Source organism: Pelophylax lessonae, assembly GCF_965119305.1.
Source record: "Pelophylax lessonae genome assembly, chromosome: 3".
Classification (NCBI taxonomy): Eukaryota; Metazoa; Chordata; class Amphibia; order Anura; family Ranidae; genus Pelophylax; species Pelophylax lessonae.
Window position 1 is genome coordinate 470,983,659 of NC_138770.1, and position 22,332 is coordinate 471,005,990.

General features: G+C 45.5%; 1 protein-coding gene across 1 annotated transcript in view; it reads left to right on the forward strand.

Annotated features, from left to right (window-relative positions):
• The first annotated feature begins 8,499 nt into the window (after positions 1 to 8,499).
• The window catches only part of QPCT (glutaminyl-peptide cyclotransferase), a 275,144-nt gene continuing 261,311 nt past the window's right edge, over positions 8,500 to 22,332 (forward strand). The window contains exon 1 of the mRNA XM_082251215.1: positions 8,500 to 8,614. Within this exon, the coding sequence (XP_082107341.1) occupies positions 8,522 to 8,614 (93 nt within the window). The 5' untranslated portion in view covers positions 8,500 to 8,521. The remainder of the gene's footprint in view (positions 8,615 to 22,332) is intronic.

A 22,332-nucleotide genomic window follows, 5' to 3' on the forward strand; every position in this document is an offset into this window, starting at 1 on the left:
ATGTGTTCGTATTTATGCGTAAGCATGAAGGGGGGGCGCTTTACGTTTTTTTAACTATTTTTATTATTTATTTTATTAAAACCTTTTTTTACACTGTCTCTTCAGAAAGACTGCATGCAGTACTTTTCCTCAGCCCACACCACAGCAATGACATGATTAGAAACAAGGCATTTCGCTTTGTCTTTGTGTTGGGGCTGCACACGCATCTGGTGTGAATAGGCACTTAAGCTGGCCATACACTATACAATCGCATTGTACAGTCTCTGAACAATCTCATTTAGAACAGGTTTAGATGTGTGGCAGCCCTTGGACAGCCGTCTGAAAAACAATCCACGCTGGAACTACAGTAATTTCAGAGGTGGTTTAACATATAGGCAAGTTGCCTACTGTGAGCTAGTAAGCTTGGCTGCCCAAGTGTGGGAGGAGGGGGTAAATGTTTTTACCACCTTCTCAGGGCTAAGTTAATTGGCTTTCTGGGGTCCGGCCTCCTATCCTGTGTGATGTAAAAGGGAGAGGGGTCCAGGTCCCCAGGGGACACGCTAATGTGACAGACAAGAAGAGGAACTTGTTGTTTGCTTCAGAAAGCACCGACTTGTCAGGACACCATCATTATGGACACTGCCTTTCTAAACTCTCCATTATTATCTCCTTTCAGCCTAGTTTGAAGTTATTCAAAGGGGTACATGTTGGGTTCTTGCGTATTCCAAAGAATCTGGATCTGTAAAAGCACTATGGGGTATGAGTAACATCACTTCTAGAGGTTAATTTGGCAAAGGCAAGGAAGAGGAGGTAGTTCTCATGGGTTACCAAAGAGTACAACAGCTACAGCAACCAGTCGCTTGGCGCTGTACCTGGTTAGGTGACAGGTCCTCCAGTAGCGAAGGGATTGGTGTGCTGGTTCCCTCCCTCCCTCTCCGCTCCTTGGAAGAGACTAGCGTAACAAAGATCCAAGGCTTGATCATTAGGTCCTGGAAGGAAGAGTTAATGAGCATGCATGGGGCCAGCTATGTGCTCGGCAGGACTCCATTCTGTTAATAGGAGTGAGGTCAGAGGCGTAACTAGAACCTTCAGGGCCCCGGTGCAAGAAACCATGAAGGGCCCCCCGGACCCCTGGCGGGGGCCCTTCCCTTCAAGCCTGGGGCTCTTCCCACTGATCCTGGGGTCCTTTACTCTCATTGCGGGGCCCTTTATTACAGTCCCGCAGCGGGTCCCTTTTACAAGTTCTGCAGTGGGCCCCCTTTCTGCCATCTTGGGGCCTCCCTACGGTGGTGGAATGCCAGGGCCCGGTCGCAAGTGTGACCTTTGCGATCCTGGAAGTTCACCCACTGGTGTCAGTTACATAGTTACATAGTAGGTGAGGTTGAATAAAGACAATAGTCCATCCAGTTCAACCTGTGTAGGTGTGTGTGACTGTAATCATCTAACATAGCCCTTTATCTCCTGATCCTTGAGATGTAAGTCTAAGAGTCTTTTGAAAGTCACCATACTACCCGCAGAAACCACCTCTTGTGGTAGACAATTCCACAATCTTGTAGCCCTAACAGTAAAGAACCCCCCACGTTGCCTGAGGTTAAAACGCTTCTCCTCTAATCGCATTGTATGTCCTCGAGTCCTCATGCAATTCCTTCGAATGAACAGCTTTTTTTCTAAGCTGAGATCCCCATTAAGATATTTATAAATTGCTATCATGTCCCCTCTCAGACGTCTCTTCTCCAGGGAAAATAAATCGAGCGATTGCAGCCGCTCTTCATAGGTAAGGTCCTCCAATCCCCTAATTAGTTTAGTTGCCCTTCTCTGGACTCTCTCCAGCTCCAACACATCCCTCCTGAGGACTGGCGACCAGAACTGGACAGAATACTCCAGATGCGGTCGGACCAGAGTTTTATAAAGTGGAAGGATTATAGTCTTATCTCTGGAATACATCCCTTTCTTTATGCATGCTAATATTCTGTTGGCTTTGGAAGCTGCCGCTTGGCATTGCATGCTGTTGCCTAATCTATCATCAACCAAGACTCCCAGATCTTTCTCCATTTTTGAGTCCCCCAAGGTTTCCCCTCCTAACATGTATTGTGTTTTTATGTTTTTGGTCCCCAAGTGCAAAACCTTACACTTCTCCACATTAAACCTCATTTGCCATGTCGTTGCCCACTCCGTAATTTTGTCCAGGTCATTCTGTAGGATATCTGCTTCATGCTGTGCAGTTATTGCCCTGGCCAATTTTGTGTCATCTGCAAAAATTGATAACGAACTACTGATCCCGTCCTCAATGCTGTTTATGAATAAATTGAACAAGGTTGGTTCCAGGACTGAGCCCTGGGGCACCCCGCTTACTACCTCAGCCCAGTCTGAGTATGCGCTGTTTATTACCACCCTTTGGACACGGCCTTTTAGCCAGTTCCGTATCCAAGAGCAAACCCTGCTGTCGATACCTGCAGACCTTATTTTATAAATTAAGCGCTTGTGGGAAACTGTATCAAACGCCTTAGCGAAATCCAAGTACACCACATCCACTGGTCTGCCCCTATCTAGCTCACAGCTCACTTCCTCGTAGAATGCTAAGAGATTGGTTTGACAAGAACGCCCATTTGTAAACCCGTGTTGGTTACTACTGATGATGTTGTTGTCTTTAGCAAACACTACGATATAGTCCCTTATCATCCCCTCCAGAAGTTTACATACTATTGATGTCAAACTGACAGGCCTATAATTTCCCGGGATATGTCTCTGGCCCTTTTTGAATATCGGAATCACGTTAGCCTTCCTCCAATCCCCTGGTACATCTCCTGTCCTAATACTGTCAGCAAAGATTAGGAACAGTGGTCTAGATATAACCATACTGAGTTCCTTGAGCACTCTCGGATGTACGCCATCCGGGCCTGGTGATTTGTTTGTGTTAAGTTTATCCAGTCTTTCCCTGATTTCCCCCTCTGTTAGCCATAGTGGCAAGTTCTGTGTATTACTACTAACCATACAGTCATGGTCAGTGTACCCCTCCTTTTCCTGCGTAAAGACTGACGAGAAAAAAGCATTCAGCACGGTTGCTTTTTCAGTGTCCTCTGTAACCATCCTCCCATCATCGTTAATTATGTGTGCAATATGCTCTGCCCTAGTTTTTTTGCTGTTGATATATTTAAAGAATTTCTTTGGGTTTTTTTTTACTATCCTCCACTATTTGTCTCTCAAAGTTGATTTTAGCCATCTTGATTTCGTGTTTACACTTCTTATTTTCCTCCTTGTATTGCTGGAAGGCCGATACTGTGCCCTCTGATTTATATTTCTTGAAGGCCAATTTTTTTCCCCTAATAAGTTTTTTAACGCTACGGTTTAGCCAGCCAGGTTTGGCTTTGTCTCTTCTAAATTTATTCCCCATAGGAATGCACTGCAAGATGCCTTTGCTTAATATGTTCCTAAAGCATTCCCATTTTTCCTCAGTGGTCAGGGATCCCAGGGTTTGGTCCCAGTTTACCCTTTCCATCATTGAGTACAATTTTGGAAAGTCTGCCCTTCTGAAGTTTAGGGTTCTTATGTTCCCCACTTGCCTTTTTATATTGTTATTTATACTAAATGTGATCATCCTGTGATCGCTAGAGCCCAGATTGTCCTGGACTCCTACCTCCGAGATTATGTCTGGGTCATTAGTGATCAATAGATCCAGGATTGCATTCTCTCTAGTAGGGGAATCCACCAACTGTGACATGTAGTTATCCTGTAAGGTTTCCGTGAATAGACGGGCCTTATGCGAGTGTGCAGTCCCCTCTTCCCAGTCAATGTCGGGATAATTGAAGTCCCCCAATATGATGACTGATCCCAGTTTTGCCGCTTTACCTATTAGTGCTAAAAATTCCAGCTCTACCTCCTCCCCTTGGTTAGGTGGCCTATAGCAAACCCCCACAACTACTTTTCCCTTATCTTCTTCCCTATCGAGTTCAACCCACACAGATTCTAAATCCATGCTCATCCCATCCGTAATGTCACTCCTTTCTAGCACCTTTATATTGTTCTTGACATAGAGACATACCCCTCCCCCTCTTTTTCCTACCCTGTCCTTCCGGTACACAGAATACCCTTGGATATTTGCCAGCCAGTCATGTGAGGGGTCGAACCAAGTTTCTGTTATTCCCACAAGGTCTATGTCCTCCTCATGTACTAACATTTCCAACTCATCCATCTTATTAGCTAGGCTCCTGGCATTAGCATATACCCCTCTTAGTTTTACGGAAGTTAAACGTGATTGGCGTTTTTATTTTTTGGTATTTTAATTGTATTATTTTTTATCATTTTATTTTATATATTTTACAACGTCACTGGCTATGACTCTGTCCATTCAGAAAAGGAAGGAGATGGTAAAGCATACAGAGGAACCAATCTCCTCCATTTTCCTCCCGCAGCTACAGGAGGAAAAAGGTGGACAGTGATTTCTCTACATACTGCCCCCCGCCGGCGCCGCCCCTCCTATCCAGGTGTACAGGGGAGCTGCAAAGGCCCCCTTGGAGCATGGGGCCCGGTTGCAATCGCAACCCCTGCAACCCCTGTCGTTACGCCCATGAGTGAGGTAGGAGAGCCTGCTGGACAGGTGGAGTGGGTGCAGGCTCTGCACGTCCCTCCTTATGCAAAACCTATAGGTACAGCGTGTAGCAACATGGGACTAAACACTTGTCAGAGGAACACTGCACTGCAACACTACACACAGTACCACTCATTTCTAAGTTGGAGAATTGCCTTTATGTTCGATTTTTTTTACATGACCGCAGTCCCTGCGTGGTCCTGAGCATTGATTAGCGCGTTTTTGCGCAATGTATACCTCCATGTGCATGGGCACAGTAGACCCCACCCACAACTTGGTGTAGTCGGCAGGATACTCCCACCACATGCACCTAAAGATTATCACTAAAGAGGTCATGACTATAGTTAGTTGGATAATTTTCTAGAACTTGTCCAGATTTGCCCAGCATTGGCTTGTGCATGAGGTACCCTCCCTCGATGAGATGTTAAGGGGTATATATAGCAACTGATCCTGGAATGTAGCCCTGGTCCTCCACATGCATGCTACAAACCATCATGCCTGGATTGAAGATACCATGGAGGAACGTGCTGGTCATTACTGATACTGGAGCTCGTTACATGCCTGCCGTAGGGTTTGCCCTTTGTTGCATGGGTACCCTCAAAGAACTCCAGGGCATTTGTCTGTCCTGTCGGAGATATCTGGCTCTTCTCCACCTGCAGCCTTTCTGTCCCTATTGCTAGGTACATCTTTTCCAGAAGATGCTCAATGTTGAGGCACCCATAGACCTCAGCTTTGACAACCTGCCTGTGACTCCCAAGGGCACCGGAGCCTCCACTTTGCAAGAACCCCCAGCCAAGATCCTTTGGTTGACTCTCCTGGGATGGCCTCTCCCACTGGGCTTTGGGGATCATCCTGGAAGAGGCAATGTCACCTCCAGCTCTGAACTTGTCCACTGTGGACTTCCCAGAAAGCATCGGGTTCTCTATCCTAGATTCCCTGGTGCCGGTCCTCTTACAACAGTCCTTCCTGGGTTCTGCAGCAATGGCCACCCCCACTATCGCAGAGGAAGCTCACTTCGTCCTCCGGTGTTTTGTGCATCCCAGTGCAGACAGCCCCATTCACATCTGTTGGGACACAGCAGATACAAGGACACAGCTGCTATGTCCCATTATGATGTTGCGAGTGTGTGGGTGCAAGTCCCCCAACACAGTGTGAGTTTGGGGATCTGCATGCGCCCCACACACATACGGATGCCATAATGGAACACAGCAGCTGTGTCTGTGCAGCCGATGTGTTCCATTAAACATGAATGGGACTGCCTGCACGGGATTGCACAGGGTGTACTGCGCGGGCGTACGGTATTGTATGCCCCATGTCAACCAGGCCATAAAAGCATTTTTCTTACCCATGTGATTTTGCATTACTGTGCCTGGAGCTCTACTCCTAGGAATTCTAATTAGTAAACACCAGAGCACGTTAACACATTATCATATGACCTAAAGTGAGAGAGCTGCTAGTCTTTATTTATCTGCATTTACTCCACTCCTAAAAATTCATACTTAACCACTTGCCGACCTCCCTCCTCAGTTTTACTGCAGCATGCTGGCTCGGCTGCGCGAACTGTCATAGTACTACTTTGGTCGCATGCGTAGTGCTGGGGGGAGGGGCGAGTGCGCACCGCCAGCGGTGCGCCCCCCCTCCCCCCCACTAGGCAGTGGGGATGCTGATGCACAGGGCCAGTGGCTGTGATTGCCGCCCGCCACCCGCGATCGCTCCCCGCTGAGAGAAAAGAACAGTCAGCTGTTGTAAACACAGCTGACCGTTCTTCTCTCTGAAATGATCACAGAGCGCCTGTGATCCTTCTATATAGGATCACAGGTCTCTGTGGTCATTTCACAAGCCCCTCCCCCCACAGTAAGTAAACACTCCCCTAGGCTCACATGTAACCATTTGATGACCTACTAGGTCAGTCATGGTGAACCTTGGCACCCCAGTGTTTTGAAACAACATTTCCCATGATGCTCAACTACACTGCAGAGTACATGAGCATCATGGGAAATGTAGTTCTAAAACATCTGGGGGGCCAAGGTTCCCCTTCACTGCGCTAGGTTAACCCCTTCCCTGCCAGTGTCATTAATACAGTAACAGTGCATACTTTTAGCACCGATTACTGTAGTAATGTCACTGATCCCCCCAAAAGTGTCAAAAATGTCAGTTAGGTGCTCGATCTGTCTGCCGCAATGTCTCAGTCCCGCTAAAAATCACAGATCGCCGCCATTACTTGTATAAAAAAAAAATGACATAAATCTTTCCCCTAGTTTGTAGACGCGATAACTTATGCGCAAACCAATGAAAATACGCTTACTGCGTTTTTTTTTCCCACCAAAAATATGTAGCAGAATACAAATTGGCCTAAAAGGATGAAAACATTTGATTTTTACATTTTGGGGGGCGGGGGGGGGGGGGTTTATAGAAAGTGAAAAACATTGTTTTTTTTTTTCAGAATTTTTGCTCTTTTTCTTTGTTTGATAAAAATCGCACAGGTGATCAAATACCACCAAAAGAAATCTCTATCTGTGGGGAAAAAAGGACATCAATTTTATTTCAAGTGCAGTGTCGCACGACCGCGCAATTTTCCGTTAAAGTAAAGCAGTGCCGATTTTGCAAAAAATGTCCTGGTCATTAACCACTTGCCGTCTGCTCACTAGAGCTGTACTGCGGCAAAGTGGCTCTTGTAGGTCTGACGACGTAGTACTACGTCGGCAGACCCTCCCCCTTCTAGGCGGCGCGCGTGCGCCGCCGGAAGCTCGCTCCCGCTGTATTCAGTCACAGCGGGAGTCGGGCTAGGGTAGGAGCAGCGGCGATCGCCGCTGCTCTTCCCCGATCGTCGGGGAATCGAGTGTGGAGATCCGCCTGCTTGTGTAAACAGAGCGGGCGGATCTCCTAAGTGACAGGCAGGGACAGATTGCAGGGTTCAGCATAGCTGAACATGCGATCTGTCCCTGTGTCACTCAGTCACCTCCCCCCACACACGTCAGTAAGCACCAGGCATACATTAACCCCTCCCTCTCCAATAAAATTAACCCCTTCCCTGCCAGTGTCATTTTTACAGTAACAGTGCATATATATAGCACTGATTACTGCAGTAATGTCATTGGTACCCCCAAAAGTGTCAAAAATGTCAGTCAGGGGTCCGATCTGTCCGCCGCAATGTCGCAGTCCCGCAAAAAAAAAAAAAAAAAAAAAATCGCAGATCGCCGCCATTACTCGTTATTAAAAAAAACACCAAAAATGACAGAAATCTTTCCCTTAGTTAGTAAACGCAATAACTTTTGCGCAAACTAATCAAAATACGCTTATTGCGATTTTTTTTTACCAAACATAGGTAGCAGAAAACAAATTGGCCAAAAATGTAAAAATATTTTGATTTTTACATTTTTGGGGGGGGGGGGGGGGGGATTTCATATAAAAAAATGTGAAAAATATTGTTCTTTTTTCAAAATTTACGCTCTTTTTTTGTTTATAGCGCAAAAAGTAAAAATCGCACAGGTGATCAAATACCACCAAAAGAAAGCTCTGTTTGTGGGAAAAAAAGAACGTCAATTTCATTTGGGTACGGCGTCGCACGACCGCGCAATTGTCAGTTAAAGTGGCACAGCGCCGAATCGCAAAAAGTGGCCCAGACGTAAGACAGCAAAAAGTGGTTAAGGGAAAATCCTTCTGGTCCTGAACTGGTTAAAGCATCTTTTTAATAGTTTTCCTGTAATGTGCCAATAAGACTTGAGATAGAAATAAATGATGAAACTTCCTGGTCCGAGCTCCGAACTGCACATCAGGATGACGTAGCAGATGTTTTGTATTGTTACCTCCCACGTATGTTGTCTCTCCGCCTACCTGTGACTTCTCCTCTGCAGTGTGACCGTTAGAAGGAGCGGAGAGAGGGGGGGAGGCACTGGCAGGATAAGGAGATTCTTACCAGCTGATACACGGTAAGGAGACTTTGATAAAGAAGGAGCCATGGCTGTCTGCCTGCTGGCGATCATCTACCTGTGTCTTCACATCTGTATGATCAGCGGCCATATCGACAACAGCCAATGGACAGCGGAGAAAGTGAGTGGCACTTTATTTATTCAGCTTTAACATGTGACTTTTACAGATTTCTATTTTCCACACAAATCACATTCTGGTGGTTTCTCCATGAAGGGAGGGCTCTTCCAGTGTACTTGGAATATCTGCCACAACTTGCCAACATTTTACCCATGTTCATGCATAGAAAAGCAGTTTAGATTGTTTTTTGTGCTTCACCATAAGTGGTAGGTGTTTTATTTTAGTTCTCTTTGGATTTAATGTTCCTTTTTATATATATTTAGGCATAAAATGCAAAACCTCCATGCCTGCTTCAGTGTAAATAGACTTCCTGTAGGACGCCTTACTCGGGGTAAATAAAAACAAGTTATTGCATCACTAAAGGAATGGTTTGTGCCTGTTTTCATGTCAAATGCCAATCAAGTTTATTGTAGAGATTAGTGATCGACCGATATTGTTTTTTTAACCACTTAAGCCCCGGAAGATTTTACCCCCTTCCTGACCAGGGGGTATTTTGCGATTCGGCACTGCGTGACTTTAACGGACAATTGCGCGGTCGTGCGACGCTGTACCTAAACAAATTTGGCGTCCTTTTTTTCCCACAAACAGAGCTTTCTTTTGGTGGTATTTGATCACCTGTGCGATTTTTTTGATCATGCGCTATAAACAAAAAAAGAGCGTCAATTTTGCAAAAATAGCAATATTTTTCACATTTTTTATATGAAATTCCCCCCCAAAAAAAATTTAAAAATCAAAATTTTTTAACATTTTCGGCCTATTTGTTTTATGCTACCTATGTTTGGTAAAAAAAATCGCAAAAAGCGTATTTTGATTGGTTTGCGCAAAAGTTATCGCGTTTACTAACAATGGGAAAGATTTTTGTCATTTTTGTTGTTTTTTTTTTAACGCGTAATGGCGGCGATCTGCGATTTTTTTTTTTTTTGCGGTACTGCGACATTGCGGCGGACAGATCGGACCCTTGACTGACATTTTTGACACTTTTGGGGTTACCAGTGACATTTCTACAGTAATCAGTGCTATATATATGCACTGTTACTGTAAAAATACACTGGTAGTGAAGGGGTTAACTTTATTTGGGAGGGAGGGGCTGTGTGTGTCCCTAGGGGCGTGCTTTCTATTGTGATTGGCTGTGGCTTGAGCTGTAAGGACACTGATCAACGGATCTACATAGTAGATCCGTGTGATCAGTGTTTTTACACCGAGGAGAATGACAGGTCGCTTGTTTACACAAGCCGTCTGACTTTCTCCCTCTCCCCCGCCGATCGCAGAGTGGCCGGCGGACATCGGGTCCGCCGGTCACACGCGCGGGGGGGTCCGTGACCACGCGGGAGCGCGCCTCCGGGGGCGCGCGCTCGCTCCCTAGACCCTCACAAGCTAGTGAACGTAGCCCTACGTCACTTTGCCTGTGAGGGGCTGACTGCCGACGTAGATCGGCATTAGGCAGTCGGCAAGTGGTTAATGCAGATACCGATATTTTGGTCATCGTATATTGGTATCGGCCGATATCTGCCTGATATTTTCGGACACTAAAAATTTTTTTTTTTTTAGGTACTCCTTTTGGAGGGATCTGGGGGTCTAAAAGACCCCAAACCCCTCCTCGGCACCGAAAAGCATTCAAAACGCCAAGTTTGGCTGTTTTGAATGCTGTCAGTTTTTTTAATTTGGGGCCAAGTACCTGAAAGTGATGTGATGACATCACTTCCAGGTTTTTTACATGGAAACCCGATCAGAGCCGAATGCGGCTTTGATCGGGTCTTCTTTTCAGCGGCGGTGGAGGTAGGATGCCCGGTGTAATGTTAAAAAACCCTACCTCGTGAAAATTCCCTACCCTCGTCACTTCCTGTCACATACGTCATGGAACAGCTGAGCAGCTTACTACTGCGCATGCTCACAGCTCCGGATACGTCATGGAACAGCTGAGCAGCTTACTACTGCGCATGCTCACCGCTCCGGATACGTCATGGAACAGCTGAGCAGTTTAGCAGTGCGCATGCTTGAAGCTCCGGAGGGTAGGGAATTTTCACGGGGTAGGGTTTTTTAACGTTACACCGCATCAGCTGTTGCCGCGGTTACATTAAAACATCTCGGCTGCAACATGAAATCATCTCCGCTCCTACCCCTGTGACTTCCCTGATCTCGGCTCCTAAATATAAAAGCGGCGGGTGTATGAAAATATAAATCACGGAGATCTCGGCTCCGTGAGTTATATTTTCATAGACCCGCCGCCGCTTTTACATTTAGTAGCCGAGATCAGGGAAATCACAGGGGTAGGAGCGGAGATGATTTCATGTTGCAGCCGAGATGTTTTAATGTAACCGCGGCAACAGCTGATGCGGTGTAACGTTAAAAAACCCTACCCCGTGAAAATTCCCTACCCTCTGGAGCTCTGAGCATGCGCACTGCTAAGCTGCTCAGCTGTTCAGTGACGTAGGTGCAACGGAAGTGACGAGGGTAGGGAATTTTCACGGGTATGGTTTTTTCACGGAACACCGGGTCTCCCACTGGACGGGCAACCCGGGCAAGCCAAGGGAAGGGGGGATGTCCCCTCCCGCTCCTTGTAATGACAGCCGAGCGGCTTCTCAGCCGCATCGGTTGTCATTAGAAGTCAGCCAACCGTTGGCTATGGACACCGGTAACGGGGTGATGCCTCTAGCTGCAGGAATCACTCTGGTATATGCACTTTCCCTAAATATCGGCAAATCCAAACGCCAATACAGATATGACGGGAAAGTGCATATCGGCGCCCGATATATCGATGTTGCAGATAATCGGTCGATCTATAGTAAAGATGTTTTCTTCATTCATGGACCCTGATTGGATGGATGGAGGGTTGCCACCTCATCCCTTTAAAACCGAACACATATTAAAGCGGTTACAAAAAAAAACAAACCCTGCAGGACAAAAGCGTAATGAGCTAGTATGCATCGCATCCTAGCACATTATGAAATACTGACCTTAGACCGAAGCCCTGACAAGGTCGCCCGGACACCGCTGAGGAAGCTGACATCTTCCCTCGGTGTGTCTTCCGGGTTCGGCGACGCTGTGAGTGGCCGAAGCCACGATGACGTCACTCCCGCACATGCACGCAGGAGTTCACTTTCCGGCAAGGAGCCAGCAAGGAGCTCTGAGTGCCGGTTCACACTTGTGCGGTTTGCGAGATCGCATGTAATTCGGAGCGCACTGCTCCTTCATTACATGCGATCTCATGTGCGGATGCGAGTTCAGCCATACACTTTTTATGGCTGAATTCGCAGCGCATCCGCAGCAAACTCGCACATGCGGCATTTTTTGAGCCGCATCAGAATCGGATCGCACAGTGGTTCACACTTGTGCGATCTGATTCTGTGCGAACTTGCAGATCCCACTGCGATATGCGATCGCAACTGGGGGTGTCGTTAACTTTTAATTGACACCCCCTGCGTATCGCATATGGCAGTGTAAACTGCCAGATGTGCGGATGCGATGAGGGAACGCGCTGCATATTCGCAGCCTTCCCGCATTGCACAAGTGCAAACCTACTCTGAAGGTCCGCCGGACCTTCAGAGCACATGCGCCGCTGGTGTTTTTTTTTTTTTTTATTGGTTGAGCCAAATGGACTTGTGTTGTCTTTTTTCAACCTGACTAACTATGTAACTATGTGTCAGCGGCTGCGTGCAGGGTGAATATCTCCTAAACCGTGTAGGTTTATTATTTTACCTTCAGGTAAGCCTTATTATAGGCTTACCTGAAGGTAAAAGTTAAAAAACTGAGTATTCTACCACTTTAATTACTCAGGTTCTGTGGCTGATTAAGTTGGTAATTAAACTCACTTGGTGCCTTCTCTGCATTAAATTAGCCCTTTCACACGGGCTTTCCAATCAGGTCCGCCTGTCAGTTTTTCAGGCGGACCGGATCGGATGCTCCATGCACCCCTATGGAGCAGCAAATGTCAGCGGTGACATGTCTGCTGACACTCGCTGCTATCCGATCAAATCCTGTCCGTCATCCGTCTGGAGGATCGGAGCGGATGAAAATGGACAGGTGGTCTGTTTTCATCCGATCTCCCATAGAGGAGAGCGGGGATCTGACAGGTCTGTCTCCGCACAGTGAGCGGAGACGGGAGCTGTCATCCGCCTGCTCAGCAGGGATCAGCGGATCGATTCCCCGCTGAGTAAAACTGAGTCCACCAGGCGGAAAGCCCGCGTGAAAGGACCCTAATTCATATATGTTCGGGTTTAAAGGGATGAGCTGGCAACTTTAGTTCCATCTAGTTCTGTCCGCCGCAATGTCACAGTCCCACTAAAAATCCCTGATTGCCGCTATTACTAGTAAATAAATAAAAATGATATAAATCTTTCCTCTAGTTTTTAGACGTGATAATTTTTGCACAAACCTATCAATATACACTTATTGGGATTTTTTATACCAAAAATATGTAGCAGAATACAAAGGGGCCTAAAATGATGAAAAAAATTGATTTTTATTTTTCTTTTTAAATTGGGAATGTTATATAGCAGAATGTGAAAAATACTGTTTTTTCTTTTCAGAATTGTCTAATACTGCAACTAACGATCATTTTAATAATCGATTAGTAAGCAGATTATAGTTTCGATTAATCGGATAATAACCTTAAAAAAAGTGTTGTGTATAATTTAATTAACCGCTTGCCGACCGCCGCAAGTGCATATACCGCGGCGGTCAGCCCCGGCCAGGCAAAGTGACGTACCGGTACGTCACTAGCCTGTGAGCCAATAGGGGGCGAGCACGCGCCGCTGGAGGCGCGCTCCCGCTCGTTCACGGACACCTCCATGCGAATGACCGGCGGACCCTATGTCCGCCGGTCACTCGCGATCGTCCACTGTGAAGGGAGAAAGGCAGGCGGCTAGTGTAAACAAAGCCGCCCGCCATTCTTCCCTGTGTAACAGCAGAGATCTAATGGTCCTGCTATGTAGGACCGTAGATCTCTGCTGTTACATGTAAAGTCACGTCCCTGCACAGTTAGAAACACGCCCCTAGGGACACACTTAACCCCTCCTTCTCCAATAAAGTTAACCCCTTCCCTGCCAGTGTCATTTTTACAGTAATGCCCCATACACACGTGCAGATTATCTGCAGACTTTTGTCTGCAGACTTACCAAAACCATATAATATGAGGTCAAACCTAAACACTTTCAATTTGTATGCAATCCGGCAGGCCCTTGCACTACATGGAAAAGGTAAAGCCCCGTACACACGTACCGATCGTCGTCATACAAACGTTCGTCTTTTCTCCCCGGGATGTCGATGTCTGTTGAAAAGTGCAAAGACAGCACAAGAATTTTGTCCGCCGACTTCAGCTGACTGCAGAAGTGATGTCATGTAATGGTTAACTTTCCCTGTGTTTTTTCTTTTCTGAGCATGCCCAGTCTTGCAAATCTGCGGTCTGTCGGCTGATTTCTGTACTGACTGGCGAACAATCGTCCGTTCTGGTGTCGGCATACAAAAATTTTTATGTTTGCAAGAAAGACTCTTGTCCGCAGAATGTGCGCAGACAGCTGTCGGAGGCACCATACTAACAAGCGTACAATCGGCAGATCTTTCGTCCGCCGACGTTTGTATGACGACGATCGGTACGTGTGTACGGGCCTTAAGTCTGCAGACAAAAGTCTGCAGATAATCTGCACGTGTGTATGGGGCATAACAGTGCATATGTATAGCACTGATTACTGTAGTAATGTCACTGGTACCCCCAAAAGTGTCAAAAATGTCAGTCAAGGGTCCGATCTGTCCGCCGCAATGTCGCAGTCCCGCAAAAAAAAAATTGCAGATCGCCGCCATTACTCGTTAAAAAAAAAAAAAAAACAACAAAAAGCTTTCCCTTAGTTAGTAAACGCAATAACTTTTGCGCAAACCATTTAAAATCCGCTTATTGTGATTTTTTTTACCAAACATATGTAGCAGAAAACATATTGGCCAAAAACGTTAAAACATTTAGATTTTTACATTTTTTTGGGGAATATCATATAAGAAAATGTTAAAAATATTGTTATTTTTGCAAAATTGTCGCTCTTTTTTTGTTTATAGCGCTTGATCAAAAAAATCGTACAGGTGATCAAATACCACCAAAAGAAAGCTCTATTTGTGGGAAAAAAAGGACGTCAAATTCGTTTAGGTACAGCGTCGCACGACCTCGCAATTGTCCATTAAAGTCACGCAGTGCCGAATCGCAAAATACCCCCCGGTCAGGAAGGTAAAATCTTCTGGGGCTTAAGTGGTTAATATGTAAAGTTTTAAAAAAAAGGCAATGTATTCTTAAATATCTCTATGCAGCAGTAAATATAAATAACCAACTATGTGGTTAGGTAGCAAAATCTGTAATCCACTCTGAGAATAACAGACAGAAGAGATATTCTGTATATACTATTAGAGGTTGGATCTGGCAAATATCATCATACTCAGAGATAGGCATGTGACGGTATCAGATTTTCATGCTGCGATTAATTGATTAAGGTTTTGCCACGGTATACGGTATTATCACGGTATTCTATTATTAAATTTAAATTATTAAATTTCCACCTCACTTCAATTTCATTGCTGAATTTAGGGGCTTTGGTTCACTTATGCACATTATTATATAGTCAGTCAGTACAGACTCTGTGAACCAGGCCTAAAATAGGTCATCAAGCAGTGTCTGGCCTAACTGGTGGTAACTGGTCCTGGCGCTCGGCTCCGATCCGATGGCCTGGTCATTAAGAGGGCAAATCCTTGTGGTCAAGAAGTGGTTAAACCTGAAGGAGGTGTTTATAAATGACTTTACTATTGCTTTAGGCCTGGTTCACATGTATGCGGGTTGGTGGATCACATGTATGCGGGTTGGCGGTTCACATGTATGGGGGTTGGCGGCCCACATTTGCACAGGCATAGCAGCCCATTGATTTGAACGGGCTGCTATGCCCTCATTTTCCGCAGAAAAAAGGTGCATGCAGCATTTTTTAAAAATTCAGTGGCCTTGAAATCCATCCTGCTTTTGCACCATGCGACTAACCTGCAGTTCCTGCTCTGGCAAGCTTTCTGCATTTTTTGTATACGTGGGCACGGCATTTAAAAACAGTTTGCGTGTGCAGCAATGGCAGGTAAATCGCATGGTGCAAAAGAAGGATGGATTTCATGGCCACTGCATTTTTTTAAATTCTGCATGCACCTTTTTTCAGCTGAAAACGCAGGCATAGCAGCTCAAGCCCATTCACATCAATGGGCTGCTATGCCTGTGCAAATGTGGGCCCCCAACCCGCATACATGTGAACCACCAACCCGCATACATGTGAACCGCCAACCCGCATACATGTGAACCAGGCCTAAAGCAATAGTAAAGTCATTAATTGGTAAAACCTGCAGGAGGACCGGTGTTTTTATCTATTAATGACTTTACTATTGCTTTAGGCCTGGTTCACATGTATGCGGGTTGGGGGCCCACATTTGCACAGGCATAGCAGACCATTGATGTTAATGGGCTTGAGCTGCTATGCCTGCGTTTTCAGCTGAAAAAAGGTGCATGCAGAATTTAAAAAATGCAGTGGCCATGAAATCCATCCTTCTTTTGCACCATGCGACTTACCTGCCGTTGCTGCACACGCAAACTGTTTTTAAATGCCGTGCCCACGTATACAAAAAATGCAGAAAGCTTGCCAGAGCAGGAACTGCAGGTTAGTCGCATGGTGCAAAAGCAGGATGGATTTCAAGGCCACTGAATTTTAAAAAAATGCTGCATGCACCTTTTTTCTGCGGAAAATGAGGGCATAGCAGCCCGTTCAAATCAATGGGCTGCTATGCCTGTGCAAATGTGGGCCGCCAACCCGCATACATGTGAACCGCCAACCCGCATACATGTGAACCAGGCCTAAAGCAATAGTAAAGTCATTAATAGATAAAAGCCCTGGTCCTCCTGCAGGTTTAACCACTTCTGGATCGCAAGGATTTGCCCCTTTAAAGACCAGGCCATCGGATCAGAGCGCCAGGACCAGTCATCACCAGGTAGGCCAGACACTGCTTGATGGCTATATAATAATGTAATGTGGGCTGCTATGCGTGTGTGTGTGTATATATATATATATATATATTAGAGCTGCACGATTCTGGCCAAAATGAGAATCACGATTTTTTAGCTTGGAATAAAGATCACGATTCTCTGTGTAACAAGAAAAAAATTGGGATAACTTTACTGTTACTTTTTTTTTTTTTTATTCATTTAAGTCTATTAATTGCGTTTGAAAGACTGCTGCGCAAATACAGTGTGACATAAAATATTACAACAATCGCCATTTTTTTCTGTAGGGTCTCTGCTAAAAAAATATATAAAATGTTTGGGGGTTCTAAGTACCTTTCTAGCAAAAAAAAAAACTGATTTTAACTTGCAAGCAACAAGTGTCAGAAAAAGGTCCAGTCTTTAAGAGGTTAAACTTCCTTTCTCCCTGGCAGAGGAAAGGAAAAGATACAAATGTAAACATTTTTGTTTATAGTTACTGGGAGAGCTGTGTGAGTGAATGAGTCATCCAGCTCACTAAAATGTATCAATTCACAAGTCAGACCCAGGAGCAGAGAAACTCGGTATTTTAAAAATGCCACAATAACAATACCGTGGGTATGCAATACCGCGATATATCGAATTACCGAAAACCGGCATATGTCTACTCAGAGATCACATTTTATATTTAAATCGTTCGATTTTCTAATCGTTAGTGGGGACAAATCTATGTTAGTTTTTAACCGCAGTGACGGGAAACTTCAAAGAAGCAGAATAGAAAACTTCTTGGTCAAAGGAATTTTTAGACTGTGTATGTGGTTTTCGTTCAGAAATTACATTTGTTTTAAAACTGAATGTTAAAAGCAAATTACATTTTTAAACGACATTCTTTAATTTAGCGAATGTACAAAGATTTTTCTTATGAATATTTTCATGCATAAATCGATACATGTATGGCCAACATAAGGCTCGGTTCGCCCTTGTACAGTTTGCTTTTGATCTATTTCTGCAGTGCTTTTTGGTGTGCATTTTGCGCATGTGATTTTGCTGCGATTTGCGTTTTGCATTATTTATGCATTTTTTTGGCCAATTTGTTGTTCGGCAGATTAAAAAACACAACAAACAACAAAAATGTTATACTTACCGGCTCTGTGTAATGGTTTTGCAAAGAGCAGCCCCGATTATCCTTTTCTGGGGTCCCCCACCGATGCTTCTGGCTCCTCCTGCCTTTAGAGTGCCCCAATAGCAAGCTGCAAAGTATAGTATTGGGTAGGGATGCACCGAAATGAAAATTTTGGGCCGAAACCGAAACCGAAAATGCAGGATGCCCTTGACCGAAAACCGAAAATGACTTTTTCCCCCAAATAATTTTATAATAGATAGAAGAGGGGCATACACAAAAAACAGGCAGCGACATACACCTGTTGCTGCCACCCTGTCACAGTATATGTACTGTGACGGGTTGGCAAGAGGTTAATTTAATTACCAATGGTATTTGTATTATGCAGCATGAGGGGGTTAATGTATTGCCACTGCTGGTCACTGATGCATTAGTGACCAACCAGTGGCAGTTAATTAACCCCTTTGTGCTGCATTAGTGCAACCAGTATCAGTGTTAATTAACACTGGTTGCACTGATACTGGTTGCACTAATGCAGCACAAAGGGGTTAAATAACTGCCACTGGTTGGTCACTAATGCATCAGTGACCAGCAGTGACAATACCTTAACCCCTCATGCTGCATAATTAATACTAATACCATTGGTAAGCTGCCTCAGCTCTCCCCCTCCCCCCCCCCTCAGCGTCCCTCTCGTCAGTACACCCTCTCTCCCCCCCCGCCTCAGCGTCCTCTCCTACTCACTCAGCTCCTCCGGTGTCCTTCATTCAAAAGACGCGCCTCTGGCCGGCGGCCCGCCTCCCGGTGAAGTCACTACTACTACGATCGGTGCATGAATGAAGTGACATACCGGGCGGGAGGGCGGGCGAGCGGCCGCTAATATCTGTAACTATGTGAGAGCTTCACTTCACTTCCCTGTCAGCGGACGATGTGCATGAATGAACTGAACTGACACAACGGGCGGGAGGGCGGGGCGGGGGCCGCTAATAACTGTAACTATGTGAGCGCCTCACTTCCCTATCAGAGGAGATACCCGCCTGATAGGGAAGTGAAGCGCTCACATAGTTACAGATATTGGCGGCCGCCCGCCCTCCCGCTCGGTCTGTTAGTTCATTCATGCACAGATCGTAGTAGGGACATCATTGAGAGGCGGGCGGCCGGCCAGAGGCGCGTCTTTTCAAACCTGCGATGCGCCCTCCTCCTTCCTCACGGCGGCCATTAATTTCGGCATTTTTAACCCATTTTCGGCCGAAATGGGATAGGCCCATTTTCGGCCAAACATTTTGGTGGCTGAAATTTCGGTGCATCCCTACTTCACGTTTTATATAATTTTTATATATTATGTTTTTTTACTGTTTTTTGCACAGTTTATTTCATGGTAATATTATTCATTCTATAGTTATTGATTGGAGTGTTAATTAAAAAAAATAAGAATAAAAATAATATATATATATATATTTATTATTATTGTTTTTTAATTTTTAACCCTTTTTTCGTTTGTATAATAAAAATCAAATGCCACCAAAATAAAGCTCTATTTGTGTAATAAAAAAAAAAAAATTATATAAATGTAATTTGGGTACAGCGTTGCAAGACCATGCAAATATCAGTTAAAATAGTGCAGTGCTAAATAGCAAAAAAATGGCCTGGTCATGAAGGGGGTAAAACCTTCCGCAGCTCAAGTGGTTAAAAGAACCTGACAAGTAAAAAATATATATTTTTAAAAATATGTGCCTATTTAAAACCTCTTTTAGTTTACGCTAATCAGCCCTAATTACCTACTGACCTCTATACACTGCCCTACATCCTACTGACCTCTGTACACTGCCCTACTTACTACTCACCCCTATACACTGCCCTACATACTTCTGACCTCTGTACACTGCCCTACTTACTACTGACCTCTGTACACTACCTTATGTACTACTGATCTCTGTACACTGCCCTTACCTACTACTGACCTCTGTACACTGCCCTACCTGCTAGTGACCTATGTACACTGCCTCTCACACTAGTGGCCTCTGTACACTGCCCCTCACACTTGTGGCCTCTGTACACTGCCCTACCTGCTAGTGACCTCTGTACACTGCCCTACCTGCTAGTGACCTCTGTACACTGCCCCTCACACTAGTGGCCTCTGTACACTGCCCCTCACACTAGTGGCCTCTGTACACTGCCCCTCACACTAGTGGCCTCTGTATACTGCCCTACATATCACTGACCTCTCTGTACACTGCCTTACATACCACTGACTTCTGTACGCTGCCCTACCTACTACTGACCACTGTACACTGCCCTACTTACTACTGACTTCTGAACACTGCCCTACATACTACTGACCTCTGTACACTGCCCTACATACTACTGACCTCTGTACACTGCCCTACATATTACTGACCTCTGTACACTGCCCTACATACTGCTGACCTCTTTACACTGCCCTACATACTACTAACCTCTGTGCGCTGCTCTCCCTACTACTGACCTCTGTACACTGCCTTACCTTCTACTGACCTCTGTACACTGCCCTACATTCTACCGACCTCTGTACACTGCCCTACATTCTACTGACCTCACCTCTGTACTCTGCCCTACATTCTACCGACCTCTGTACACTGCCCTACATTCTACTGACCTCACCTCTGTACTCTGCCCTACATTCTACTGACCTCTGTACACTGCCCTACATTCTACTGACCTCTGTACACTGCCCTACATTCTACTGACCTCTGTACACTGCCCTACATTCTACTGACCTCTGTACACTGCCCTACATTCTACTGACCTCTGTACACTGCCCTACATCCTACTGACCTCTGTACACTGCCCTACGTACCTGCTGTCCTCTGTACATTGCCCTACATACTACAAACCCAATTCCAAAAAAGTTGGGACACTGTACAAATTGTGAGTAAAAAAAGGAATGGACTAATTTACAAATCTCATAAACTTATATTTTATTTTCAATATAATATAGATAACATATCAAATGTTGAAAGTAAGACATTTTGAAATGTCATGCAAAATATTGGCTCATTTTGGATTTCATGAGAGCTACACATTCCAAAAAAGTTGGGACAGATAGCAATAAGAGGCCGGAAAAGTTAAATGTACATATAAGGAACAGCTGGAGGACCAATTTGCAACTTATTAGGTCAATTGGCAACATGATTGGGTATAAAAAGAGCCTCTCAGAGTGGCAGTGTTTCTTAGAAGTCAAGATGGGCAGAGGATCACCAATTCCCCCAATGCTGCGGCAAAAAATAGTGGAGCAATATCAGAAAGGAGTTTTTCAGAGAAAAAATTCATAGTTTGAAGTTATCATCATCTACAGTGCATAATATCATCCAAAGATTCAGAGAATCTGGAACAATCTCTGTGCGTAAGGGTCAAGGCCAGAAAACCATACTGGATGGCCGTGATCTTCGGGCCCTTAGACGGCACTGCATCACATACAGGAATGCTACTGTAAATCACAACATGGGCTCAGGAATACTTCCAGAAAACATTGTCTGTGAACACAATCCACCGTGCCATTCGCCGTTGCGAAAAAACTATAGGCCAAAAAAGAAGCCATATCTAAACATGATCCAGAAGCGCAGGCGTTTTCTGTGGGCCAAGGCTCATTTAAAATGAACTGTGACAAAGTGTTAAACTGTTCTGTGGTCAGACGAATCAAAATTTGAAGTTCTTTTTGGAAAACTGGGACGCCATGTCATCCGGACTAAAGAGGACAAGGACAACCCAAGTTGTTATCAGCGCTCAGTTCAGAAGGCTGCATCTCTGATGGTATGGGGTTGCATGAGTGCGTGTGGCATGGGCAGCTTACACATCTGGAAAGGCACCATCAATGCTGAAAGGTATATCCAGGTTCTAGAACAACATATGCTCCCATCCAGACGTCGTCTCTTTCAGGGAAGACCTTGCATTATCCAACATGACAATGCCAGACCACATACTGCATCAATTACAACAATCAATTACAACACTAAAAGGGCCAGCCTGCAGTCCAGATCTTTCACTCATAGAAACATTTGGCGCATCATAAAGAGGAAGATGCGACAAAGAAGACCTAAGACAGTTGAGCAACTAGAAGCCTGTATTAGACAAGAATGGGACAACTCACCAGATCTCACCGGAAGAAGGAAGCCGAGTGGGCGGAGTAACTACCGGCAGCGAAGGAGCTGTAGAGGAAGAGCCGCGGGGGGACACGTGTGGTGGGGAGCCGCACTGGGGAGCCGCACCAGGATACCGGGAAACCGGGCGAAGGTGCGGGGACCGAGGCAGAGAGCGGCGGTGGAGGTCGGAAACCGCTGCACCGTACTGAGGAGAAGAGTGAGTGTGCCAGGAGGAGGAGAGTGTTTCAGGAAGCAGAGGGGAGACCGTCCATTCTCAGTGAGGAGAGACCGTCCGTTCTCAGTGTCAGAGAGCGGCGGTGGAGGTCGGAATTCGCTGCACCGTACTGAGGAGAGGAGGAGAGAGAGTGTTCCAGGAAGCAGAGGAGGAGGAGGAGGAGACCGTCCATTCTCAGTGAGGAGGAGGAGACCATCCGTTCTCAGTTTGTGTGGCAGCAGCTGTGAGTAAGGCAGCAGCTGCAAACAAGGAGAGGGAGAAAGCTGTGTGACT